This window comes from Castor canadensis, chromosome 1, assembly GCF_047511655.1.
Source record: "Castor canadensis chromosome 1, mCasCan1.hap1v2, whole genome shotgun sequence".
NCBI classification, from domain to species: domain Eukaryota; kingdom Metazoa; phylum Chordata; class Mammalia; order Rodentia; family Castoridae; genus Castor; species Castor canadensis.
In genome coordinates this window covers 628,144-655,775 of record NC_133386.1, presented here as the reverse complement: position 1 = coordinate 655,775, position 27,632 = coordinate 628,144, and the positions used below count along the sequence as shown (strand labels likewise).

General features: G+C 44.8%; 3 protein-coding genes and 1 long non-coding RNA gene across 6 annotated transcripts in view; 2 read left to right on the top strand and 2 right to left on the bottom strand.

Annotated features, from left to right (window-relative positions):
• Wdr27 (WD repeat domain 27) overlaps nt 1-1,211 on the bottom strand; it is an 88,481-nt gene extending 87,270 nt beyond the window's left edge. Inside the window, exon 1 of the mRNA XM_074070055.1 lies at nt 1,079-1,211. The gene's annotated coding sequence lies outside the window, so the exon portion shown is untranslated. The remainder of the gene's footprint in view (nt 1-1,078) is intronic.
• On the top strand, nt 1,210-3,529 carry C1H6orf120 (chromosome 1 C6orf120 homolog). Its single transcript, XM_020173779.2, has one exon. The coding sequence runs from the start codon at nt 1,579-1,581 to the stop codon at nt 2,125-2,127; it is 549 nt and encodes a 182-aa protein (XP_020029368.1). The 5' UTR covers nt 1,210-1,578; the 3' UTR covers nt 2,128-3,529.
• On the bottom strand, nt 2,909-21,146 carry Phf10 (PHD finger protein 10). Of its 3 annotated transcripts, none has more exons than XM_020173776.2 (12): nt 21,014-21,146; nt 17,495-17,601; nt 15,383-15,513; nt 14,753-14,836; nt 13,739-13,872; nt 13,474-13,623; nt 12,669-12,778; nt 10,310-10,463; nt 9,154-9,309; nt 4,593-4,701; nt 4,118-4,306; nt 2,909-3,097 (listed from the first exon to the last, which is right to left on the bottom strand). In XM_020173776.2, the coding sequence occupies exons 1-12, from the start codon at nt 21,098-21,100 to the stop codon at nt 3,012-3,014; spliced, it is 1,497 nt and encodes a 498-aa protein (XP_020029365.2). In that variant the 5' UTR covers nt 21,101-21,146; the 3' UTR covers nt 2,909-3,011. The 3 variants fall into 3 exon arrangements, with proteins under 3 accessions (XP_020029365.2, XP_020029366.2, XP_073926110.1); XM_020173777.2 differs by having other exon boundaries at nt 14,753-14,830; XM_074070009.1 differs by lacking the exon at nt 21,014-21,146 and adding an exon at nt 16,010-16,132 and having other exon boundaries at nt 17,495-17,603.
• Nucleotides 21,147-21,668: 522 nt separating this feature from the next.
• Nucleotides 21,669-23,814, top strand: LOC141422485 (uncharacterized). The gene is made up of 2 exons (XR_012447062.1): nt 21,669-22,030; nt 22,301-23,814. It is a non-coding gene; the product is annotated as an uncharacterized lncRNA (long non-coding RNA).
• The last annotated feature ends 3,818 nt before the right edge of the window (nt 23,815-27,632 follow it).

Here is a 27,632-nt window from a genome sequence, read left to right as displayed (position 1 = left end):
AGCAAAGAAAAGCAATAAAGGCAGATAAACTTAACCTGTGCACTTAACACTCTTTTATTGACACAGAAATAGTACATGTAAATATAGAAAATACATAAGAAAAAATTATTCTTTACTACTCAATGGCATCATTGTTAAAACCTTGTTTATTTCATTTTGGATTTTTTTCTGTTGAAAAGTATTTCCTTCGGATTATGAAAAATTAGAGTATTTCTTAGTGAGCAGGCAGGTCAGAAGCATGCCATTTTATTCTTGAGTCTGGCAAATATAATAAGACAGATCAACAGCATGTTGTGTTTATATGAAACTACAAAAGCACCACCAAGTACCCTTGGAGGCTTACAGCAAAAGATAGTTATTCACAATAGCCAGGAAAGGATCAGCCTCCCTTTCCGGTTTCTCTGAGGACAGATCTAGATACTGAGGACAGAATTACAAATTCAATGGTGGCCGGAAGAGGCAAGTATGGGAATGCAACCACAGTAAACAGGCGTTAATAAACTTTACGTTCTTTCCTAAATTTGTTCAAAACAGCAATTTCTACGTTTAGACGCTCTGATTTAAAAACAGAATCAGAACACAGTTTTTGCAGCCCGTCTGTAAGCCCAATCCGCTCTTGCGCCTTTGCGCTCTGGTCTGTGTCCCGGCAAATCCCGCGGTGAGGTGGGGACAGGAGGTGCTTGGGCCTCACGAGGGACTGGAGCCCCAGCAAGAGTCCCTTCGTCCGCGTGAGAAGGCGCGGAGACCACGGCCATCCGTCTACAAGGGGAGAAGCGGCCTCGACTTGGGTTTCCAGCCTCCCGCACAGTGGCGGGCCACCCAGTCCAGTCCGGGGTGCGTTGTTACGGCAACCAGAAGGGCTGGCAGTCCTAATGCTGGAGTTGGAATACCGCCCCTGCTGTGACTTAAAGCAAACCCCAAGGCGTCCTCTGCTGCACCCACGCTCCCATATTCCAGCCCCACCAGGGAGTAAGAGGTGTCGTTGCAGCCCGGGACCGCGGGACGCCGGCTCGCCGCCTATGGAACCCGCCCGGGACCCCCACACCGAGGGAGCCGCTCCACCGCGCATCCCCCTCACCTTGGCGCGGCCCAGAGTGGACAGGCAGATCGGCGCGGCCTGGACGCCCTCGGGGCCCCACGCTCCCGACCGGACAGACAAGGACAACAGCGCAGCGCACCAGTCTTCGCAGTCAGCTGCCGTCCCGCGGACCCGAGCCCACGAAGACGTCCGCAAGCGGTCCGCACCGCCCCCGGGCCCCGCTGCCGGCGTCACTATGGTTACGGGACTCTCGCGAGAGGGGCAGAGCCTCTCTAGCGGGAGCCTCACTTCCGGGCGCGGTTTCTCTTCCGGTCGCTGCAAGAGGCCGTGCCGGGCCCGGGTGCTGCGGGCGCGGCGGGCCGCGGGGTACGGCGGTGAGTTCGGGGAGGGCAGCCCTGCCCCCTTCCCCCTGGTCCGCCCCGGGCCCCCCGAGCGGCCGTGCCGGCGTGGCGTGGCGTGGCGGGGCTCCTGTGGCCCAGCTGTCGCCTGTACGTCCCCACGCAGCACTGCCCGTGAGGACGCCCCGGCGCTGCGCAGCGATGGCCGCGCCCCGCGGGACCGCCGCCTCCTGGAGACGGGCGCTGCTGGCGCTGCTGGCGTCGCAGGCCGTGACCCTGGCGCTGGGCCTGGCAGACGACGACGTCCCCGAGCAGTGGCTCCTCCTGCACGTAGTCCAGGGCCAGATCGGGGCCGGCAACTACAGCTACCTGCGGCTGAACCACGAGGGCGGGGTCGTGCTCAGCGTGCACAGCCTGCGCGGGGACGCCGACCTGTACGTGTCCGGCAGCACCCTGCGCCCCAGCTTCGACGACTACGAGCTGCAGTCGGCCACCTGCGGCCGCGACGTGGTCGCCGTCCCCGCGCACTTCCGGCGCCCCGTCGGCGTCGGCATCTACGGACACCCGTCCCACGACACCAGCGACTTCGAGATGAAGGTGTACCTGGACCGCACGGCCGAGCCGCGGCCGCCGCGCCAGGCCGCCCCCGGGGAGAACGCGGACGGCTCGGGGCCGGCGCCGGAGGAGGAGTCCGTGCTCTGGACCGTCCTCATCAGCATCCTCAAGCTGGTGCTGGAGATCCTCTTCTGAAGGTGACCCGACCGAAAGGCCAGACCCGACGCAAACGAAGCCATACAGTCTTGTTACCTCAGTTATCCCAAGTAGGAAAAGCACTGGGCACAGTGTCTGTGTTCCTTTAAAGATAAGAACTCCTAGAAAAGGAATATGCTCAATAAAATGCTTGAACTCCATTTTGGTAAGGTTATCAGCTGACAAAAGATAATTGCAGTAACTTAGGTTATGGAAATCAAAAACAGCTTTTCGTGCACTTAACAGATCCGATCAAAAATTGGTAACTTGATAGTTACCTGAATGAAGTTCCACGTTAAGTTTTTAAGAGTCACTGAATCAAGTGAGAATATAATTACACACATTTTCCTGAGCACAGACTTTGTCCTGGCCTACAACCCCCTACATGGCTCCTCCTCTCCAAACAGGGTTTCCTGCCAGGCAGGTATTTGCAGACACTGTGTTCCACCTGCACCAAATCTTTTTAGGTCATTTACCAGTTTATCATCCTGGACTACCTATGAATTAACAATGCTTATTATTAAGTAACTTTGTTGTACTACTTAGGTAGAACAGAAACAGACCACAGATAGGAAAGATTTGCAACAATAATAGTAACTTTGCAGGCTCATGGAGGAATAAGATTTTTCAAATTACTAAATATTTCTACTGAATTTGGGAAGAAAGCCAAAGCACCATTAAGATAAAAATCTTTGGGAAGATGAACTATCTCTCTACCTGCACTTGGTTTCAAGGATTAGAATAGTTTACAATGAAATAAATCAACTTTCAGATTTTAAACTCATGGTTAACTTCAAAAATCATTTATTGGCATAAAAATGAAAATGTAAATAAGGTGGCTCTAAATATTCCACTTCAGTGCATGTACATAAAAGTCAAGAAAACTATCCCTCTTTGCTGTTTTTCCCCCTTCTGCCCACTTTCCTGGGTGTTGGGGGGGCTCGCTGACAACAGTCACAAATCCAGCGACCTAGGAGAAAAATTGTTAGTTAATATGGAGTGGAATCTTACTTTTATGGGACTGAGTATTAAACCATCTAAACTATGATTGTCGCTAGTGATAAACCTCCAGGATTTTCAGGAGTGAGCACTACTGAGTTCCTTAAACCAAGGAGAAAAATGTGCCCTTACCATAACTATTGTAACCAATGCTATGTCAAATTCAGGACGTGGGGGGAGGGCGCTACACAAGGATTTGGAGTTTTGAAGATAACTGTAATTCTTCCTGAAATTCAAGCACTCACACTTTAAAAGATCAATAACATGAATTGTAATGTAAAACGTGTTACTGACTGGCTTTTGTCAGCCTTTTACTCAGCTGCTCTAATAGCACTCTCAAGTCCTGGTATACTGTGCTGACCTAGCACTTTAAAACTAGCACAATAAACTACTGCATACTTGATCTGAATTGCTATAGAACTTTTGTTTTAAATCACCTTCTTCTTAATGATTCCCAGGAAACTTAGTTTTTGGCATAGATGTCACAGACTATTACACAGTGTTAACTATGCAAATAAGTTCTGAAGTTACACAATTATCTGTGTAATGTCTTAGTCCAACTGCTGTGATTTATTCTTAGGTTACTGTCCATCCTAAAGTGAACTGGAATTGTCATGCAGTCTTACTTTATAGAAATATGTTCTAATATGTACAAAGACATAGCAGTCACGTTAACTTTCTAAATAGACACATAAAATCAAAGCACTGAAACAACAGATGTTGTTACTTTAGCTATTTCAGTAGAAAAACACTGACGCATTCTGTACATTGAACTATACTTCCAAAACCTAGCCTATGCATTCTGCTATCTCGTTTTTTAGTTGCATGATCAAGGATGAAAAGCAGGTGACTATGACCTGGGTAATCACAGCTTGAGCCATTTTTGGATAAAAGGGTCTATAGGTCATGTGTTCATGCCATTTACACAGCCTTAAAAGGAATGCTGAGAGCCTCATCATACAAAGACAGTGTGCTTCTTAAAAATCTTTACCTGATGGAATAGCACCAAGGCCCACACAAAAAGTATGATAACCTCTGTCACACACATCACAGAACATCATTTCTTCTTCGTGGTGGGGCTGTCCACATATAATGCATGTCTTACACTCCATACACTGCCATGGGTAGGTCTTAATCATAGAAACAAGCTCCATGGTCATATCCAAGCAAGAAGGATGGCCTAAATCAAAACCAACATTAGTAGTATTTCACAAAAGAATTCTGAACTCAATATGGCATATAAAATGCTAGCTTGCTTTAGGATTTCCCAAGAGTGGCTAGAATACTTAACCAAAGAAACATCAAAATACAATAGAAGAAAATACATGATAGACTTTAACTATACTCTTAAGTTGTCCTATACATTTGGTAAATGTTTGGTGGAAGTCTAGCTGCCAACTATACATCCTAGATTTGAAGTAACAAGAGTGTGAGTTAAAATCTTAAGAAGACATCTCCATACTTACCACTGTTATCACACTGGGAGCAGTGTATAAGTGACTCAGCCTTTCCTTTCTTGTTGGACTCCTTACCCTTCAGACAAATTCCACATAGAGCATTTGGAATGACCTTTGGCTGGAAGGGTAGAAGAGGGCTATAAATTCATGCCAGAAGAGCTTACTATGGGTTTAAAAGGAACTGTTATGTTATACTGTACTTTACTTTTGTAACTTGGTAAGGAGGACTTTTTTGAAAGACATACCTAGGCACGGTAGCCTACTGAGGAAAGCTTCAGATTTCAATTAGTAATCAGCACGAGCTCGTGCTACATTAACTATATACATAGTAGGATCTGTATAAAAAGCAGGAAGGAGAAATGAAATTACAATGTCAAGTATTAAGTGGGAGAGGAAATCCCAAGTTCCAAACCAGCCATACAGAGTTAAACCTAAGTTTTAAAACTGGTATTTTCCAAAGGGGTAAATCAGAATCTATAAAATCTAAGATTAAAAAAGAAAAGTTTTAACATTTTTAATTGAAAGATGTCTCATTCATACACTGTTGTGCATAAATGTTTGTGGAAACAGTGATGTGATTGATCTTGCTGTGTGTCTAACAACTTAGAAAAACTTACACTAAAGGACATACGCATTCGGTATAAGATGTAAAACATTCTAAAAAGGAAAAGTAAGTTTTCAGACAAGCCAAAAAAAAAATTGTCACATAAGAAATACACAAACACCTTTATATTTTGAGGACTAATCTTTCAGATTAGAACATGCACAGTATTGGGGTAATATATGGAAAAGGAAAAAGGATCCCTTGCACCTAAACTTACCAGGACAAGGAAGGCATCTGAGCATCAAAGCCTTGACCTACAAAACAAGGCTCACTCATGCCACAGGTATGCAGATATAACTGGTAGAAAAGGAAAGCAAGTGGGGCAAGGATGAAATGGGGGCAGAGGAACACAGTAACAAACTGGGAGAGAACTGCCAATCAGTAGAGGTGTGTGTCTCTTTATTCTGACACAGCCACATGTACATCATACATCCTCCTCCTAAGTCACTGCAAATGGATGGAAACTGTACATAGCACTCTAGCTCTGAATTGTCTCACTGCCACTTTCATAACCTGTTAGACTTAAAGAATTTGTTCTTAATTCTTTTTAAGTTTTTTGTTTTTTCTTGGCAAAAGATGACAGAGACATTCAAAAACAATTTTGGCTTATTTATTTTTTAAAAAAGTCAACCTTATACATAAATATGATAAGAACAAACAATCATAAATGTCTCTACAAAATAATAAATATCATGGAAATTAAACAAACATATAGATGTCATGTTAACTATTCTACATCTCCTATTTGTGTACTTCATACCCTACTCCCCAGCATGCTCAAATCTAAAGTCTTGTGGTGTGGTTACCTCTGCTGTTACTGAGACATTCTAAGCACAAGGTTCTCATGTGCTCCTCCACCGGGTAAGAAATAGCTAAGAAGTGCACATCTATGTATTCTAGTTCAGTTATGATCAACTCTGCAGCTGCCACAATATACAGCAGAAAGCCACCTCAATCCACAAAACTAAGAAAACTCTTTTGATTATGGTACCTGTACTGAATGTAAAAGATATTAATACTTGTAGTTTAAGTCAGATACTGGCATAGTAAGTATTCTAATCTTTCACCAAAGTCAGGGGAGTAACCACACAGTATTAAATTCTAAAAGGAGAACTCCTCATAGGAGATCCTTTACAAAACAAAACTCAAAAGGAGTAAACATCAGGCTAGTCACCACATTCTGGAGCAATCAAGTTCTACAATCATTAAAATATACACAAATGCCTGCAATAAAGAGGGACACTCAGAAGTTCTAGGTTTTACTTTTAAGCTCACATCATAATGTTTTGCTAAACCACTTAAAATTTTCTTACCCAATAGTCTTCATCTTGTTGAAAAGAAGATGGGAGAAAGGAGAGACAGAAGAGGAGAGAAGAGGAGGGAAGAGGAGGAGAGAGAGGTGGAGGAGAGATAGAGAAGGGGGAGAGAAGGAGAAGGGGAGAGAGAGAAGTGGAGATGGAGGAGAGATGGGAGAAGGGTAGAGACATAAGAGGAAAGAAAGAAGGGGAAACAGATGGATGAGAAAGAGTGAGATGGAGGAGAGGAGAGAGATGCAAGAGAAGGGGAGCACTAGCATTTTTTAGAATGATGCTGAAGACCCCACACAAAAGCACAATGTTGACTATACTCCTAGGCTCTAAGAAGCCAGAGCCTGCATCCAGAACCCCACAGAGCAACAAACAGGGGCTGGGAAGCTGGTCATCTCTCATGGGCTAGAGGATGGAGGGAAAGAAAGGTACAGAATCCCCCAAAGATAAACAGAACAGAGCTCCATGTGTGGCTGAGACCCTCTGTTCTACTTTGAATACTTGCAACAACACCAAAGCCTCACTGATGACAAGAAAACTAAGGTATGCATCCTAACAATCTTCAGCATGTCAAATAAAAAAAAGGCCCACAGTGCACCTGCTCTTCTTCTTGAAAGACACCCAGAGGTCAGTGACACCTTCACGGCAGCACTAATACAGTTATAGGCCTGGACCCTAACAATTATGCTTTAAGGTCAGGTTAATGTAACCTAAACAATACTGTCCTACAAATGAAGGGCAAGCACTAGTGCATCTTATTACATAAGCAAGATAGCAGATACATTATCATCTCTCTTAATTCCCATTCTAAAACATAAGTGTTTGCATCTATGTGTGTGCATATGAGCTTCAGTTTGAAGTACCCTAACACTTAGGCACATCTTGGCTTACTAATACTTTTTATAGAGAGGTTAAGTTGCACTAATCATGTTCACATTAATATATAATGTCTAGGTATTGGTTGTTCCCATCTCTGAAACACCTGAAACATTTTTAGGTACTAAAAATGTCCACAGATTATAATAAAATGTGTTTGCATATCAGATTCCCTTGTTAATATTAGCCTAATGTGTATGATTTACTAAATCAACAATAATATGGATAGTTCTTCATCTTCAGCCTGTATTAAAATGTTCATTTCAATATTCTCTACATTTTAACTCATGATCAACCAGGCTCATTGCTTGAAGATCTCCACAGGCTTGGGCAGCTAACAGACCTTGTGCCTCAAGCCACCTCTCCCACTTGGAGCTCTTATGACCAGAAACACATACTTTCTCAGACAGGCTGTTTCTGAAACTTAAGTCTTTGGAATTCATTTGCTTTCAACTATTAAGCATTAACTTAAATCTTCAGTTTAAAAAACTTAAATAAACTATACATGTAAAAACAAGTACAAACATCACATAGCTACAGCCCTCTGAAGCCACCCTTGGCAGGTAATGCTCACTGAATGAAATCTGCTGCCATGGCTGCAAAAACATGAAACTTTAGGATGATTACATACAGGCATTTCTAATAAAATAGGGGCTATTCTGACTCTTAACTTCAGGAAACAAAAGGTAAACAAACTGTTCGAAAGTGCTGTTAGGTGGAAGGAAGATGGCTTACAGCTCACTTCAACTTGCTTTCTCGTTTTTTTTTTTTTTTTTTTTTTTTGTGGTGCTGGGGATCAAACCCAGGGTCTTGGGTATGCTAAGCAAACAACCTGTTCTTGGGGGTTACCTACCAGTCACAAACAATGACACGCAAGTTGTTTAACAATTTTACTTAGCAAAACAGTCTCATCACCTTACTTAAATCCTTCCCTCACTACATTTTCAGTCATAATGCAATGGATATCCTATTATATTCCAGACCAAAAGAACCGTATATTATCACCATCCAAAACTTTATGTAAAACTGTGCACTAATTCTGTCCCTTCTATGAGATTCTTACATCCCTACACACCCACACAGCTGTTCACCTCTCATCCAACCTCATGAAGGGGAAAGTCAGATAGAAGAAATATTAAAAATCGTATTAAAAAATCGTAACCGCTGACAACCTACTGCCTCACTCTGAGAATAACCAGACTAAAAGGGTAGCAAGTATGCTTCAGTCCTTGTCACAGAAAGATGGAAGTCATTTGCCAAGGTTCTGCTAAAACCACTACAAACGTGAAGAACAGGTTTCACTACTTCCTAGCCCAGAGTTAGCTGAATTTAGTAAATGCATCAACCTATCAATCTTCTTAATGAAAGGCACTACAGAAATGCCACTTAGTGCAACAGTAGGTCCAACCTACTTTAGAGCTCAGCAGGCTTAGCTCCACTAACTGCACCAGCTGTTGGATATTTTAAGTGCCAGATAGTTACGGTATCAAGTTCTGCCTTTAAACAATGTTTTAAAAACTAGTACTTGCCTGGCTATTATTTACAGGGAGAAAAGACTCAAAAGTAGTACATATACAGAAAATAACAGCTAAACCATAGCTGAAAGTGACAGGAAAGCCACCAGGGAAATAAAGCAAAAAGAAAGCAGTGGACAGGTGCACACCACAGGACAGCGAGTGAGGCACAGCAAGCAGGAGCTCCACAGTCGAGAGGTTCAGAGTTAACATGGTTCAGGGAGAGGCTGGTCAGTAAGGAAGCTGAGTCAGGGGCTTTTTTCTTCTACCTTGTACCCAGGAACTGATTTGGACAATACAGAGCGTTTGGAGCCGTCTTTTCTTGGAGTGCCAGCTTTTTCTTTTGACTTCGGTCTTCCCGGGAAGGAGTCCTCCTGGCTGTCAGGAGGGCTTTCCCCTTCAGACACGTTGCCCGAGGAACTGTCCTGGAGCAGGAGAGGCAAAAACACAAATTCTTTGAAATTAAGACAGATAAGTATCAATTTTTAAAACTACAGGAAACATTTTTTTTAATTTTAAAGTCTCATTAATTGAAAAATATAAATTTCAATTTTAAGAAACTTGCTTTTGAGGGAGTCTAAAATAAGTGACATTAAATTTAACTCTTCAAATATATATGTGCTTTCATAAAACTAGGCAGGGTCGCATCACCCACTATCTACAATGGTGTCTGACATACTTTACTTGCTCAAAGTTTAACATCTGCTGGACTAACTCACACCTCCTCTCCCTGAGCCCACACAGCAACCTTCCCTGCCACTGGCATCTGCTTTTTAAGACTTGAACAGGCCTCATTTTATGTAACATATACGAGAAGAAGGTTTTGGAAGCTATTGCTGACACTCGAAGGGGGCAGTGTGACTTTAAGAGGGGCAGCTGCTCAAAATGCCCTATGCCACCATGGGCTGCCATTCTTCCTCAATCCATGGGGCACCAGCTTCCCACTGTCTTGCAACAGCATTTTGGTATGAACAGTCATGCACGAAACCCAACAAATAGCACAGTGTATGAGTAAAGGTACTGCTTTCTTCCAGGAAGCCCAAAACTAATCAATAGGAACACAATGAAGAGTTCATGTGCTCCCCAGATTAAGAAAAACACTTTTCTCTGTGGCAAAGATCAAAGTCTGCTTTCTTCAGTATGTTAAGCTGTACAGACAGCAAGCTGGATAAAAGACAGTAAATTTACGTTCAGTGTCCTTATCTATCCTGCTCACAATAGTGATTTTAAAAATAAAAGTGAGCAAAGCACATCCTGCAGATCAACACACAGTAAACACATTTTCTTCATGAAAGAATCTGTAATTTACATGCAGCTGTCCCTTTCAGACTGCAATGACACAGTTCAACTAATTTCACATCCTAGGAAGGCAGTCCGCAATTGTCCAGAGGGAAAGAAAAGTCTCCTGCTAAAATAACATCCTACCGAAGTGCCTTTGTTTTTCCGTTTCTCGTCACCTCGGCCGTCTTCAGCATCATCAGAATCGCCATCACTATCTAAGGCAGGGAGCTCGGGGTCCAGGGGAGGCTCGTACAGGGCCGTGTTTAATGGCAGATACCGCAGCTCATCTGGCGAGTACCTACATTCAGAGACTGCTTTCACTTTTCCCTTATTATTAAATATGAAAAGACTTTGCACTCCCAAATACTTTTGAAAAATTGAGGTCATTTTTTTGTTTTGGTAGATAGGGATTGAACTTAAGAGCCTCCACTTCATCCATGCCCCAGTCCTTTTGCTTTTAGTTGGTATTTCAGATTAGGTTAAGGCCTTTGTCTCGGCCTACCTTGGACCTGATCCTCTTGGACCTGACTTCCGCCTCTCAAGTAGCTAGGATTACAGGCATGCACCACCATACCCAACTTGTTTTTGGTTTCTGTTTGTTTTTTTTGACAATACTGGGGTTTGAACTAATCTCTATCACTGAGTTATACACTAGCACTTTTTGCTTTAGATATTTTCCTAATAGAAGTCATGTTTATGTTCCAACAGGCCTGGACTACAATCCTACTTACTATTCCCAATAGCTGGGATAATAGCACATGTCACCATACTCAGCTTTTATTGGTTGAGATGTGGCCTTGTAAAATGTCTGCCCATCTGGCTTTGAACCTCAATCCTCCTATATCTGTCTCGCAAGCAGAATTACTCACACGAGCCACCAAGCCTGGTCCAACTTGTTTTTGAGATGGGGTCGTGATAACTTTTGCCCAGGGTACTTTGAACTCCAATCCTCCTCTCTGACTCCTGGATATCTGGGATTACAGTCGTGCACCACCATACTCAGCAAAATAGTTCATTTTTCATTTTGGTCATCAGATAGGGATAAGTAGTAAGAAACCTAAACATTTCTTCACTAGGCTGATCATATAGAATATGCATGTGACTCTTTTTACAAAAAGGTACTATCTCAATGGGGCATGGTGGTACACACCCATAATCCCAGCACTTGGAGGGGAGACAGAAGTAAGAGGACTGAGTTCAAGTCTATCCTGGACAACAAGACCCTGTCTTAACTACAAAAAAAATGTAATGTTTCTTCCTGTTACCCTCAGCAGATGAGAGTGAAACCATAGCCTCACAGTAGAACATAAACTCTGGGCCACTACTGTCTGTTCGCATACTCCTCCACCCCAGCCTGAGCTGTCACTGACTTCTATGCTGTAAAACAGATGTAATAAGAGTCTATGTCACAAAACTGATCTAAGAGTGGAATTATGCCATTCATGGAAATCATAGCAGAGCATAGTATAGATATTGCATAAGAGGTAATTTCAGAAACAATTTTCAGTAACATTATTTTAAACCAATTTGGGAAGAATGCAGTCTAACATTTACTCAGCTCTACTGCCTGAAGCTAGACTGGCAGTCCTTTCCCCCAGGTCCAATGACCTCTGGGACACCTCCACCTCACTCTCAGGAGAGCTGTCATACAGAAAGGGTCCCTGAACCAGCAGCTCCTTCAGCTAAGGTTATCATGCCGAAACAGCAAAGGGATTGGTAGACCAGCATTCGACTTCTAAAAATGTGATCAAAAGCTCAAACAAAAACCTCAAAAGAAACATTTCTGCCCATGATTTAAATTTGACTCTCAAACAGTAAGCCATAGCATACATTCTATTTTAAAGAATACCCTCTATTCTGAGAACATATGTTTCCATAGGTAACAAACCTGTACATAAGGTTTAAAGCTGAAGAACCCATTAGTCCTATTTTGGTTACAGTCAGGTTAGAAGCAGGATAAACACAGCCCTCTGGCACACAGACTGGAGGTGGTGGCCAGGCCAGGTGGGCAGCGCGGCAGGTGCCCACTTGTCCACAGCTGACCTGGCAATCCTCTGCATCTTCTCATCTCTTCCCAGTCAGAATCGACTGTGCAGATTCTGAGCACCTCATTTCCAACATGTGCAAGTGATACCAGTGCTCAGTGTGGTCCAAGGTCCACTTGGTTCTGTAGAACTTGAGCACATGTCTGTGACAAGCCCAACAGTGGACAGAGACCTGGGTACTCCAGGGTGGAGGTATGTTGAACACATGTGTATGAAGACAGTGTGATGAAACACACCAAACACTGTTTAGAAGAGGTGGGAGGAGAGAAGGGAATGGAAATACAATGAAAGGGTGAACTTGTTCAAGGCACACTGTACACATGTATGCAATTATCATAACAGAGCCCCTTGTACTATTAATGTATGATAATTCAAAAATAAAATAAATGAAAAACCCAGACTGTTAGAAGGTAAGTGCACAGGCCCTGAAACCAATGGTCATGGAAACGACTGAATACCTCTTGTAATACTCCTGGAACTGTCCGGGGATGAGGGCCACTGGGTAAGAACTGACCTTTGTCCGCTCAGTCAGCAGCACTTTGTACTTCCCCTGAGGCACCTGGATAACCTGCATTATCAAAAGAAACACAAACCTGATTCCATACAAGGAACCAACTAGTAAAGAACCCTGTACACCCTGCCACAAATGCACCACCCACAGAAAAGCTAACTGTCTATGTGACACTGGGAGCAGTGAACTAAGGGACAGCTGGTGCCTCGAGTGCACATGGAACAGGGGTCTTCTGCCTACTAACCACAAGTAGTTTCTGAGGAAAGAATATCTCAGTTCCCCAGGTAACAGCAGTGTGACCTCAGCAGCTTAGGAAGCGCTCTGTAGCTCAACTTGCTGCTCTAGCAAATACAAATGGCTCTCACTGAACCTTACGTGGCTACTGTGAGAATCAAATGAATGAACCTAGAAATCTCCACCTCCATCCTTGGGACACAGCAAACATGACAGCACATATGACATTAGTCCTAGTAAGCAGAACAGCAACCATAAAACAAAAGAGATCTTACAGAACAATATATTATTCACAATTAGCATTATTCACTTAACTTCTGGGCAGAAAGCAAGACACTGAACTGACAACAAATACATCTGATGATAAAGGGAATGGTGGCCACTGCAATAAAACACAGCCAACTAGTAGGCCCAGGTGCTGTGGAGCTCAGTCACCCACATACGTCTGCAGTACCAGTAGGAGCTCAGTCACCCACATGCAACTGAAGTACCAAGTAGGAGCTAGCTCAGTCACCCACGTGAGTCTGCAGGTCAAAGTAGGCTCTTCTCTCTTCCATGCGCTCCCGATTCAAGTTGCTATTGAACTCGGCTGCTTTTTTCGCAGCTTTCTTAATATACTCAGGCACTTTGCTGGCTTCAACTTTCTGAGTATTCTGTTGTTGCATTTGCTAAAACAAAATTATTACAGTTGAAGTCATCCATATCTTTACTAAACATCACTCTCCCACCACCCCCAAAAGTGCCAGTGGCTCAGTACTTAAGCGTACTCGCTTCAGTACTTACAGAGTACTCTTTGTAATGCTCTGTGATTCGCTGACGCTCTTTTTCTTGTAGAACAACAGAGTACTCGGCATGCTTGGCTGGATATTCTTTTATCATTAAGTCAATCACTTCATCACTACGCAGTGCTGTTAAACCTTTTCAGACGAAAAAAATAAGTTATTTAAAAAGTGAGTGAACATAACTACTTTCAAAATTAGCTTCCCTTTCAAACACCTCTACGTTTAAAATGTTTTACAATAATCAAAGCAAAATATTTTAATACACTTTAAAATAATAAAAGTTAATATCCATAACAAAAAATCCAGCAATTAAAAAGATTATCTTGTAAAGGTGAAGACATCAAATCCTCAACCAAAATGAGTTTCTCTCGAATTGGGTATTATACACATGCACCCCTTATTTAGAAATAATTGTATGCTAACCACTAACAATAGAGGATACTGAATATGTAGAACAGTATTCTCCAACAGACTATAACTCCTAGTCTTCAAATTCTATACACCAGAAATATAATCAATTCAAATTTCTAAAAATTCTTCAGCATACACATCATGGAGATAACGTGAAGATTTCTCCAACCACTAAAATGAACTCCCATCAACTTATGCTAAAAGTAACCACGATGAAGAGGCTTATGGGGGATATTATGAACAGACATCGAAAAATCAGACAGAAGTAAAATTAGTGAGTCACCGTTTAAGAGATAAGGATCTACAGGTTCAATCCCCAGCACCAGAAAAAGAAAGCTAAGGACCTATACTTTTAAAAAATGCAAACTCTGCACACAAAATACACTTTTTGACAGTTCTGTGAAAAGTTATTATTTAAAAACTATATTCTGCTATAAGCTTCTCTCTCCTTTGCATTTTAACAATAATCAAAAATGAAGTAATCAATGTAGCATTTAAATAGTTCAATTTATTTTATGAATTTTGTAAAATAGGAAAGGGGATACTTATTCAGTATCACCTATAAAAAGTGTTCAGTTTGCAGTCACACAAAAGCTCTGATTACCCAGAGTGCACTGCGTTTCTGTGATGACGTTCAGCTCTCTTAGGTACAGTTTCTCCTTGTGAGACAAATCTCGTCGCTCTAAATCTCCAAAAAAAGAACAAAAGGACTATTAAAAATAGTGAAATGTTGTGTATTTGTAAAACTTTTAAAAGCCTAAAAGAGTTCATTTTTAAAATATTTCATATTACATATTCCAAGTATCATTAGGGAAGCTTTAAAAAAATCTTCTAAATTGAGAAATAAAAGCTAGAATAAAACCAAAAATAGAATATCCCAAAGTAACATAAACAACTGTATTAAATTAATCAGCAACAGCTTTTCTGAAATTCAGACATAGCTTGTAGCTAACTCCATTCCTATGACCACAGAGCATGGGTACAGAATCAAAACATTTGCCTGTAAAGTAATTTCCTTCTAAAGTTTCCCCAGAAAATTCTCCTTTCTTATTCTGCCTTTAAATTAGTTGGTGAGATGTAAGAATATATCCACAGTGGAGAGAGATGCTAAATGATTGTTAGCAAATTAAAATCAGCAAGCATAAGAATATAAAATAAACTATAAACAACTCGTAACCAAGAAAAACCAGTCACAAGTTAGATGTAAGGAATTATGTAACTCAGACTTAAGTACCTGGATACTTCCGTTTAAAGGAGGTCACACCCAAATATTCACTGACTTGTTCTTGAAGCATATAGTATTCTCCTGTTTCATCTGGTGGCCACTTGTATTCTATCAAATTTTCTGCTGGATAGTAACTAAAGCTAAGCACAGAAATACATATTATGCCTAAATGTGGCTTTTATTAAATTTTAATCACGTTTATTTGAGGATATTTTGAAATCTATTTTAAGTATTTAAATTCATTGTTATGATTTGACTTTGTGTTTACCAAAGAAAATTACAACACAGGTAGAAAGAAGAGGAACAATCACATCAAACAATACTCTGCAAATAACAATTTCTGTGTACCACAAAGAACCAAGGCTCACCACTGCTAGAATAAATGCACATTCAGTCTAGGAGATAATGAGCCCAAACTAAGGTGGCAATGCTAGCTCAGAATGCTCTTTGGCTTTACACTCACTCTGAGTATCTCATCCACACAAGGTATAGTATCAGTAAATTCTTCTTGTCTGCTATTTAGTGAGTCACAAATGGCTGAGAAAGCAGGACTCCAGAGATCCCTTTTTCAATGGACTGTACTGATATGAAACTATAATTAATGAAACTTAAATATAAGTGGGATAGCTCTATTACCACATAATTACTTGTTCTTCCAGAAACTCAGAAGCAAAGCATGGGGCTAGTTTGAAGGCTGTGATCGAATGCCCTCAATCACAGTTCTGGATGGCAAACTTCCGATGTGAGCCCATCTGACATCTAAATTACAAACAGCAATCAACACTATTGCATACATTTACTCATTTAAAAGTAACCAATGAAGACAGTGTTTCCAAAACTGGAGCTAGGAAACTGTATTTGAACATCCAGCAGCATGGGACTGAACCTCTACCTCACATCACATCCCTACGAAAGTTAACTCAAAATGAATCAACAACCTCAATACGAGAGCAAGCTAGGATACTGACTTGGCAATGGATTCTTAGCTATGACATCAAAAGCATAAGTTACAAAAGAAAAAAATAGGTAATCTGGGCTTCATCAAAGGACACTATTAACAGTGAACAGACAGCCCATGGGATGGAGGACATATTTACAAATCAAGCGTCTGATAAAGAATTAATATATAGGGTATGTAAAGATCTCCTATAACTCAAAACAAAAATAGAACAAAGACAGGCAAAGAACTACAGTAGACATTTCTCCAAAGATGCAGAAGGCCAACAAGTATAGGAAAAATGCTCAATGGCACTAGGCATTGTGGACATGCAGATCAAAGCCACAGTGAGTGACCACTTCACACTTTTTATAGAACAAAACTGCATGGATGTGAAGAAACTAGAAACTGCATTATTGGTAGGAATGAAAATGGTACAGGCGCTGTAGAAAAGTCTGCAGGTTCCTCAAAAACCTGAACATAGGTGGTAACCAGCTGTAATCCAGCTACTCGGGAGGTGGAGGTAGGAAGATTAAGAATTGTCATGTGGTCAGCTATTCTACTGGGTATCCATTCCTACTCTCAATGCCAGTGTTCACTGCAGCATTACTCAACCCAGCCCAAATGTGTAAACACCCTAAATATCTACCAACATATGAATAAACAAACATGGTACATGAATACAGACTTCAGGAGGAAATTCTGTCACAGGCTCCAACATGACTCAATTTTAAAGATATTATGCTAAGTGAGAAATCCAAAAGGGCAAATATGATATGGTTCCAGCTGTAGGAGATACCCAGGAATATCACATTCAAAGGGAGAAGCAGAATGGTGGCTGCCAGGGGCTGGTGGCAGGGAGAAATGGGAGTTACTGGTAATTGTAGTTTCTTTAAGGTATTGGTGGTACAGTGGCATGACACCGTGACCAGATTAATGGTACCGAATCACACACTTTAAAAGAGTTAAAGTGGTGAATTTCATGTAATTATGTATTTCAGCATTATTTCTAATTGCACTCAGTAGCAAAACTAACTTTTGTGTCACGTTATAAAACAGGAAGAAAATACTCAATTTATAACTGCCTTTGCTAGAGCTGGGAAGGGGGAGAACAAGGGAGGAAGCCAATGCAGAGAAAAGAAAAAAAGCACAGAAAGCATTACTAAGCAGTAAAATGACAGTACCCAAGGTCTTGGCTTGAGGCTTCACAGCTTCTAGAGCTATCTCCTGAGCCCATCCGCCTCCGTTTGGATGGATGGGTACCATCATTTGAATTCTCCTCGTTATCATCCTACACATTTAAAAGATTTAAAAATAATCATAATTAGAAAAAGAGTAATAAACAAGGAGTGATTATATCTTCTCAACAATTCAAAGGCCATCTAAGGACGAATAGTAACAAATTAATTTTAATTTCCTATTAAAATTAAAGGGACTAAGAATTTGGCACAAACAAGACCTGGAAGAACCCAAAAACTGATCTTCAGTTCAAACAAAGACAACAGTCAGTTCACCTGCAAATCTAAATCTACCTTCACTTTCTTACCAACCGAGGTTAAAACTGCAATGCCTTCTGCTCTTAAGGAACACTAGGAGTGGCTGTGTCCCTCCTAGTGTCACAACCAGCCTCTTCCCCTTGCATACTTGTACTTTACTCTTGTGAAACAAGCACAGAGAAGGGCTAAACGTAGGTTAACAAAACTAATCATTTTTCTTACACTGTAATGATTCAGGAAATATACACTCTACTAAGAATTACCAACTTATAGTACAGCAATACACACACACAACAAAAAAGAAACCAACTGTCCATATTTTAATGAAATCCATTACATATGTGATAAGCATATCAAGAGTGTAAGTTTGCCTATTCCATCAAGGAAATTAATGTGTTATCAGATGATGGAAAACTGATTTAAAAAAAAAAAGGAAGAAACTGATTTATTCACCAATTAGCCAAGGCTGTAGGTCTAGATATCATAATTGTTTTTAAATCAAGGTAATGTAGTTTCTAACACTACTACAATTTTTTTGAATACCACTGTCTTCCTGCTACATATTAAAATTAAAAGTCAGGCTTCAGAGAGAATGAAGAGAGTATAATGGCCAGGCGAGTCACAGCTGGCCTGCCTGGGATCTTACTGGCCACTAACTGCCCAGCTGTTGTCCATGGGTGGCTCCTTATCTGAAGAAGCAGGGCCATCAACAGTACCCATATTACATGGCCAATGCAAGGATTAAATGAGTTAACTGAATATATGAAACACACTTAGAGCAAGGACTAGCAAATAAGCTGATAAATGCTAAAGCTACAATAACAGTAATAAAGTCTCAAATGCCTCCAGCTCCTAGGAATTCACCAAGATTCTTTTCCAGATAGTAAAATATAAAACATTCCACTCTACAATTCTTGTAACATGTGCATTCAAATAAATGCCGAGAACACTCCTTTTAAGACTTGTGACCAAGCAGGAGCTGGAGAATAATGCAAAATCTATTTTCCTAAAATTTACATTTAATGGTAAGAAAATTGGAATGCTTCATATTGAATACTTTGCACATAATGCATTTTAAGCATTCAGAGTCTTTTTTTCTATTTGGCTTGCATTTTAAGGATTCTCATGTCAGTTAACAACATTTTTGTTTGGTTAAAAAGGAAGTTCCAGTAGAACTGGCCCTCAAGAGAGCAGAGAGCACAATTTCGTGTGTAGGAAATGTGCGGCTGCAAATTCTAATTACAGAGCGAAAGCGCAGCGGGCTTCGGGCAGTCTCCGCCGATGGCAGGGGTGGGTGAGGAGCTTGTCCGCGGCCGTGGCGGTGGTGACTGCCACATTTCCGACACTCAGGGTAGGAAGTGAAAGGTCCGCATGCAGTCTCACCCCGCGGGTGAGATTCCACTCCTGCCTGAGGCCTCAGGACGGCCCCTGAGGCTGGGGGACAGAGTGGGGGACCAGCCTCAGGGTCATACCGGCCTTGGGGATGGGACAGGCAGGCATCGGGACAGGAGAGAGAGTGGGAACCGGCCTTGGGGACAGGGGACACACAGGCCTCAGGACAGAAAGTGGGAACCGGCCTTGGGGACAAGCAGGCCTCGGGACAGGAGAGTGGGAACCGGCCTTGGGGACAGGGGACAGGCAGGCCTCGGGACAGGAGAGTGGGAACCAGCCTTGGGGACAGGGGACAAGCAGGCCTCAGGACAGGAGAGTGGGAACCGGCCTTGGGGACAGGCAGGCCTCGGGACAGGAAAGTGGGAACCGGCCTTGGGGACAGGGGACAGGCAGGCCTCAGGACAGGAGAGAGTGGGAACCGGCCTTGGGGACAGGGGACACACAGGCCTCGGGACAGGAGAGAAAGTGGGAACCGGCCTTGGGGACAGGGGACAGGCAGGCCTCAGGACAGGAGAGAGAGTGGGAACCGGCCTTGGGGACAGGGGACACACAGGCCTCAGGACAGGAGAGAGTGGGAACCGGCCTTGGGGACAAGGAGGCCTCAGGACAGGAGAGTGGGAACCGGCCTTGGGGACAGGGAACAGGCAGGCCTCGGGACAGGAGAGAGAGTGGGAACCGGCCTTGGAGACAGGGGACAGGCAGGCCTCAGGACAGGAGAGAGAGTGGGAACCGGCCTTGGGGACAGGGGACACACAGGCCTCAGGACAGGAGAAAGTGGGAACCGGCCTTGGGGACAAGCAGGCCTCGGGACAGGAGAGTGGGAACCGGCCTTGGGGACAGGGGACAGGCAGGCCTCGGGACAGGAGAGAGAGTGGGAACCGGCCTTGGGGACAGGGGACACACAGGCCTCAGGACAGAAAGTGGGAACCGGCCTTGGGGACAGGGGACAGGCAGGCCTCGGGACAGGAGAGTGGGAACTGGCCTTGGGGACAGGGGACAGGCAGGCCTCGGGACAGGAGAGTGGGAACCGGCCTTGGGGACATGCAGGCCTCGGGACAGGAAAGTGGGAACCAGCCTTGGGGAAAGGGGACAAGCAGGCCTCAGGACAGGAGAGAGAGTGGGAACCGGCCTTGGGGACAGGGGACACACAGGCCTCAGGACAGAAAGTGGGAACCGGCCTTGGGGACAGGGGACAGGCAGGCCTCGGGACAGGAGAGTGGGAACCAGCCTTGGGGACAGGGGACAGGCAGGCCTCAGGACAGGAGAGAGAGTGGGAACCGGCCTTGGGGACAGGGGACAGGCAGGCCTCAGGACAGGAGAGAGAGTGGGAACCGGCCTTGGGGACAGGCAGGCCTTGGGACAAGGGACAGAGGGAGTGAGGGGCCCCGGGACAGAGCCAGGCCTTGGGGACGGGGCGGCCAGGCCTCGGGCGCGGCCCCGCGTGCGCGATGACCGACGGGGTAGGGGGGACCCCGCGGTTGCGAAGTCGTCGCCCCGCCCGCCAGGCCCCGGGGGACTTGAGTAGCTGCGCGGGGACACACGCCACCACCGCTATGCTGGAGCCGGGGACGCAAGTTGAGTTTGGCGGACAACTTGCGGGCACACGCAGGTCCTCCCGGGCCGTCGCGACGCTCAAGTGCTCAACAGACACTTCCGGGGACTGCGGCCCGGGCCCGCGCCCGAGGCGCCACCTCGGACGGGGACTCGGGAGCGGAGGCCGCAGGGAGCGGGGCCCGCGTCTCCCGCCGCCGCCGCACTTGTTGCGCCCGGGCCGCCCGCGCCCCGGCCCGCCCCGCGCAGGCCGCCGCCGCTCACCTTCGGGGACTGAGCTCCGGGAGTGGCCGGGTCGCTGTCGCATGGCCGCGGGGACAGCGCCGCCCCGGGCCCGGCCGCCGCAGCCATCAGCCCGAGCGCCCCGCGCCGCCGGCGCCGCCGTCGCCGCCTCCTAGTCCCGGCCGCCGCCGCCGCCGCCGCTGCCGCCGCCGCCGCCGCGCGGGCCGCCCGGCGCCCCGGCCCCGCCCCCTCCGCCCGCCCGCCCGGGGGCCGGCCCCTGCCGCCGCGCGCCCCGCGGCCCGTCAGCGCCACCGCCATGGCCACCGCCCGCGCCCGCACGCCGGCCGCCTCGGCCCTGCGCACCGCTCCGCCTGCCTCGGTCCCGCGGCCGCCGCTCTCCGCAGCCCGCCGTCCGCCGCGCCCGCGCCCGCCTGGCACGCCGCCGCCTCGACCGCGCTCTCAGCGACGCCCGCCCCGCCTCCCGCCGCCGCCGCCGCCGCCACCGCCCCGGCTCCGCCCCGCGCCGAGCCAAGTGCGCTCGCCGCCCCCGGCCCGCGCCCCCGGCCCGGCCCGGCCCGGCCCGCGCGTCAGCCTTCCAGCCGCAGCCCGCCCGGCCCGCCCTCAATCGAGATCCCCTCCCCGCCCCGCCCCCATCGTGATCCACCGCCCAGTCCGGGGGTCTCCGCCCCTCCCGCATCCGGGTCCCCGCCCCGCCCCCCAATCCGGGGGTCTCCGCCTCCTTCGCTGGATCCGGAGTCCCCCCCGTTCCCAGTCCCCTCCCCCACCTGGGGAGTTCCCGCCTCCTCTGTTTAATCGCCGGTCCTCCCACGACGGGGATCCCCGCCCCTCCTCGATGGGGGGTCTCCTCCAGCCCCGCCCCCCGCCCCTCAGAGTGCGGGCGCCATCCTGAAGCCTTTGTTGTATGTAGGCCGCGTCCTCCTGTTGGCGGAGAACCCTGAGGACGCAGCTGCCGGAGGAAAGGCATCCGGATCTTGGGGACCTCTGGCCCCGTTCGGCAGCCTGCGCTGTCCGGGGGCCCCGGGACCAAAGCCGGCCCGTGTATGCGCCGTGGGGACGCAGGGTGGAGGCCTAGGGGCTCCAGGGAAAGGGGGAGCCACCGTGACCTGCCCGGGTTAATGGAGATCCCAGCTCTCGGACCTTTCCAGGGCGGACAGCTCGGTCCAGAGGACGAGGCAGGGAAGTGGAGGAGGGGTAGCAGACGCTAGGCCGCCTGCAGTGCAATAGACACGGGTGCCAGAAAGGTGTTGTGTTGACCTCCTGAAGACACCTCACACTCGGGTGCCTAAGATTTGTTTCCCTGCAACCCAGGTCGCTCTTCGATGTGGAGGACTACAGGGCACCACTCTTGAAAGCCAGGCATGGGTGCTTCTACCTCATTGTGACCGACGTCCAGCTCTGACTCCAGCCCACCCTGTCCTGGATTCCCTGACATCAGAACAGAAATGGCTGGGCAACAATCAGAGGGCCCTTGAGTCAGACCAGCTCCTGGTACCCTTATCGCAATTGCACTTAGAAAAGGGCCTGAGGTCCAGGGGAGAATGTGGAAATGAAAGCTGCTCTGTTCCCAGGAGACAGGTGCAGGCTTTGGAATGGGCCTCAAAGACACTACATCATTCTCCCAAATTCTCTTCACCTAACCAGGGCCCTCAGATTCTCTGGACAGTGTTTAACGTTAGCAAACTTATCTCTTCAGTTATTTGGTTCTAGTGTTCTCATTGGGTATTCTGTCTGTAGATCAAATGTGAATTTAAAGCGTTTCATTACAAATCAACAAATACAGCCTTCCAATGTACAAGGCAGAGTATGAAGGGTGCACCATATGAATCAGGATCCATGCCCCATAAGCAGCTTCGGGCTAAAAAAATACATACAAATATATAATTGTATTTAAAGGCAGCTTAAATGGGAGAAAGTGTACTTGCAACTGGAAAAATTAAGATTTCAAAGTTAACATAGAATTTGAAAGGTGTCTTAAGGAATAAGAACACAGATAGAGGTAGATGTACAATTGAAAAATCTAATTTCAAGCCTGAAAAAGGCTTGAGAGTTGGGAAAATTGGAGGCATATTCAGGTATGCCAATAATTCCAGTTTGGCCTGAGAATTGGGTAAATGAACAGGTGGAGTCTAGGGTTAGGGAGACAATGTGCAGTAGTGGAGAGAACAAAGATACAGAGATAAGACTTTGACTTGAATTCCAGCTTTGCTAGATGTTTGCTGTATAATCATAGATTATTTAATCTCTCTGGCTCTCAATGTCCTCACTTGTAGGACAAGCATAATAATATCCATTCAACTGTTCTGGAAAACCAACTGTGAACTAAAGACCATGTTAGGTGATGAGTATATAAGGAATCATTCAGTCATTCCCCCAGTGAATGAAACTGCCCTACTATTTACTAAGTGAAACCTGAAGTTAGGCACTGGCAATACAGTGAAGGGGGGAAAAAACACAAAGCTTTATGAGACTACCTAGAATATGTGAGGAAAAGATCTAAGTACAAAGGCATACAATTTGCGGCAGGTGGAGAGGGAAAACAATGTCAAGCATTGGAAGCCTTCAGGACTGTTTCAAAAGTGACACCAGCCAGCTATGTCAACGGAGAAGCTGAGCAAGAGGGGGACAGAGATGCCCATTGTGTGTAGCATCTTGGGGCAATGTCTATCTTGACTGCTTAAGCTGTTCCAATAAAGTAGTGTTTTCCAAAACCACTGTAGTTTTAAAGAAGGGATGGGAGGCTGGGAATTTGGAGTTAGAGTAAAGACAACCCTGATAAGTTTTACTGTAAAAAATAATAAAGAGTTGCTGTTTTTAAGATGGAAGACATTTGTGCATGTTTGTACGCTGGTAAGAACAACTCCATGGAAAGTCAGGAAAGCCATGATTTAGCAGAGAGAGGAGGTACCCACTGGAAGGCAACAACACAGCTATTGGAATAAACCTTCCATAAGAAGCAGCAGGATCCATCCATCGTCACAGAGGAAACAGGATGTCTGGAGATCTGTTGGTAGGAAGCTTGAAGAATTTCACCTTTTATACCTTTATTTGTAAGATCACCTGAAGGTGAAAGAGGAATGAATATACAAGGTTTGAAGAAAAAGTGTCAGACTAGGAAGAAAAATTTCTAGAAGGTCAAGTGGGGTTTGCTTACTTGAAGCTGTGGTCATGAATTTAAACTGAAACTGGTCAGGCTGGTTTTGTTGTATTCTGAGTTCACTGCAGCTACTTGGATCCAAGTTTGGATAAAGTGGATAATAAGGTTTATTCAAGAATTTTCCCAAGCAAGATAAGAAGTAAGTGCATTTGGAGTGTTTATAGAGAATTGATTTTAATGCTGGGCCAGTGAATCTAATTTGAACAAGGATAAAAGTTACGGGGCTATAGACAATGAAAAAGATTAATGAGATGGAGATTTCTGAAGATGAACTTGACAGTGTTGGTTGATTTGAGGAGATTTAGACAGTCCTAACTTTGCTCTGTTGCACAGGACTATAAAAGCACCATGAAATTTGAAGTTGGGCAAAGAGAAAAAATGCTATCATTTTATTACAGTTAAGAGCTTTTGTCAAAATATTTTTAAAACTGTTACTGCTAGTAATGAATGTATAGGGAAGTATTTAAGTGTGAATCTAATATTTATTTAGTACACTAATTTAGATGAGAAACATGGAGATGTAAGAAAGTTGCAATTAAAAGGATATCTCTGCATAAAAAGGTTTTTACATGAAAAAATAAGGCTTTGTCCCAAAGTATTGTTTCAAAATGGAAACAAGCAGATAAGGAAAAAACCAGGAGGGTAAAAGCATGTTGTAGGAGGACTGTGGTGAGGCTTATAATGAGATATAATTAAAAAAAAAAAAAACCAATGCTGTCTTGAAAAAGATTCTCTAAAAACTTCCCCTTAAAACCCCAATAAAGCTGGGACACAAAAAGTGTGTCATTGATCTACTCTCTGAGATGGCCAATTCTCCATATGGGACCACATTCTTCCTTCTCTTAATAAACTTTACTGTTATGTGGGGGAGGAGGGATGTGTGTGGGGAATGGGGGTTTGGGGGGTGTTCCAGGGTATGGAAGGAGGTGGGGGAGTATGTAGGGGTTGGAAAGGGGTGGTAGTACTGTAGATTGTACTCACTTGCTAGGTGGGCCCACTACTGCTTGAGTCATGCCTCCAGGTCCTTTGTGCTCTGGTTGTTTTTGAGATAGGGTCTTGCTTTATGCCCAAGATGGCCTGGATGGTAATCCTCCCATTTTTGTTTCCCACCTTACCTGGGATGGCAGGCACATGATGTCACAGCCCAACTTTTCTACTGAGATGGTTCTTGCAAAGTTTTTTGCCTGGGCTGGCCTGGAGCCTTGATTCTCTGGATCTCAGCCTCCCAAGTAGCTAAGATTACAAGCATGAGCCATCATGCCAGAGTTTAACTTTACTATTCTTAATAAACTTTACTATTACTTTCACTATGTCTTGTGCCTTGCTTACAATCTGCTCTCTGGGGAACACAAGAACTAAGGATCCCAACCAAACTCCCAATAATAATGGTGCTTGGAAGTAAGGCCTTTGGATGGTGAGTAGGTTTCCATGGGATCATGAGATAGAGCCTCCTCAATGGCAATTAATATACTTGTAAAAGTAGGAAGAGAAGGCAAGGCAAGATAGGGGATTAGAAGCTTCCCCATGAATGAGAAAAGTCAATATAAAAAGGAGGAACTATATACTGAAAGAGAAAGAGTGGAACAGCATTGGGAAATCACAAAAGAGATGACAGCAGAACTAAAAAATACACAGAAACGGGTGACACAGAAAAGTAGAAGACAGTCTATAATGCTTACCTGCACACCCCCACCCAGGGAAGGGGAAGCTGAAGACATAAAGGTGAGGTGAGACAGGCAGCCCTAGTGACAGGCTGGTAATCCTAGCTCCAGAATAAGGCCATGCTTCCCACAAGTCTTAAACCCACAGAAGGATTTGGTGTGACAGTGACTGCTCCTGCATAGCAGGCTAGCTTTGGGGAAGAAAGACATTTTGTTGCCCCTCATATCTCAGAGAGCTATAGGGAAGCACCATTTTGAGAGGGGACCTATTGTTTAAGACTGAAATACTTTGAGGACTTAAATACAAGGAACAATCACAACTCATGTCAAAGTGTCTGGGTGGGAGATAGCCATAAGAGGTGGTCATAGAGAGGAAGACAGTCTAATATGAACCTTCTGAGAGGCAGGGATCTCAATCAGCAAAAGGCCTACTGGTCAGTGGCCCCATCCTCTCAGGCAAGAACTGAGTCCCACCACCTGAGTATCACTTGAAACGGAGCACCAAGCCTGTGAACCTGGAAGCTACTTCCTGGCTACATGTTTGGTGCCAGACTAGATTAAGAACTCAAGAAAGGGCCTGCAAATCATGTGATTTCCCTAGCCCCCTTCTCACACAGGATGGTGAACTGCCGAGCAATGTTTGAAAGCACTGAGACTAGCAAACAGAGAGCCTGAGTCCTTCAGTTCTCCCCATCACAATTGCTGTTTGTTCCCCCCCCCACACACACTCCAATGTACTTGAGGAACATCCCTAGGCTCAGACACTTGCTGCCCAAGGGTATAAACTGAGGACTGTGGAACAAGTGCAAACCTGCCTGACCCACAGGCTGAAACACTCCTTAATGTCAGCAGTGGTTTTGAGCATACAAAGAAAGGGAGCCTCTAAAGTGAAAGCATCCCAGGATCAGACAACTGACCCTTGACTGGCTCCACTGTCAGCCCAGTAATGGCACCAATCTGTACACTAGCCACTACAAGAGACTCTGGTTAGTTTTCCTTTCTCTGAATGGGCATGAGGCCTGGTGCCCTGAGCATATAGGAAAATGTTTGGCTACTGAGACACAAACATACACAGTGGTGAGAAGCTAGACCTCAACCCTGCCACTAAAAACCCTGCCTGAACATTAGGAATACTTCAAATGAAGGATTGTAGGTGATTAAAACTTACAACCAAAGACTCAGCCTCAGATACACAAAGCCCAATGCAGAAACACAAGAAACATGAAAAAGAAGGCAATGTGATGCCTCCAAAAGGCAACAATCAATTCTAAAACATTGGGAGAAATCCCAAAGAATGATCAATGAAATCAAAGAAGACACATATAAACATCTGAAACAATTCCAAAAATATATAAATAAAAAGCTGAAGAAATTCAAAGATAATAAGATAAGGAGAAGAATACAGGACATGAAAAATGAAGATGTAGAAATTCTGAAAAAATTGAAATAATAGAAAAGTTCAATAAGTCAAATAAAAACTAAGTTGAAGCCTTCACAAATACACTGGGTGAAGTTTAAGACAATATCAGGGCTTCAAGGAAAGGTAGGAGAACTAGAACATTCATGTAAAGATAAAGAAAAAAATAAGAATCTGTGAGTGGGGAATGAAAAACTTTGGGACATCATTTAAAAAAACAATCCAATCCTAGAATTATCAGTGGGTCATCAAAGAAATAAGGTGGAAATTCAAAAGATTCAGAGAATCAAGTGAAAATTAAAGTACAACTTACCAGAGTGTCTGGGACACTCACTAAAAAATCATAGGTACATCAAAAAAATAACCCAATAATGCTCCAAAGTCGTAGGAAAACAAAAGCCAAACCCT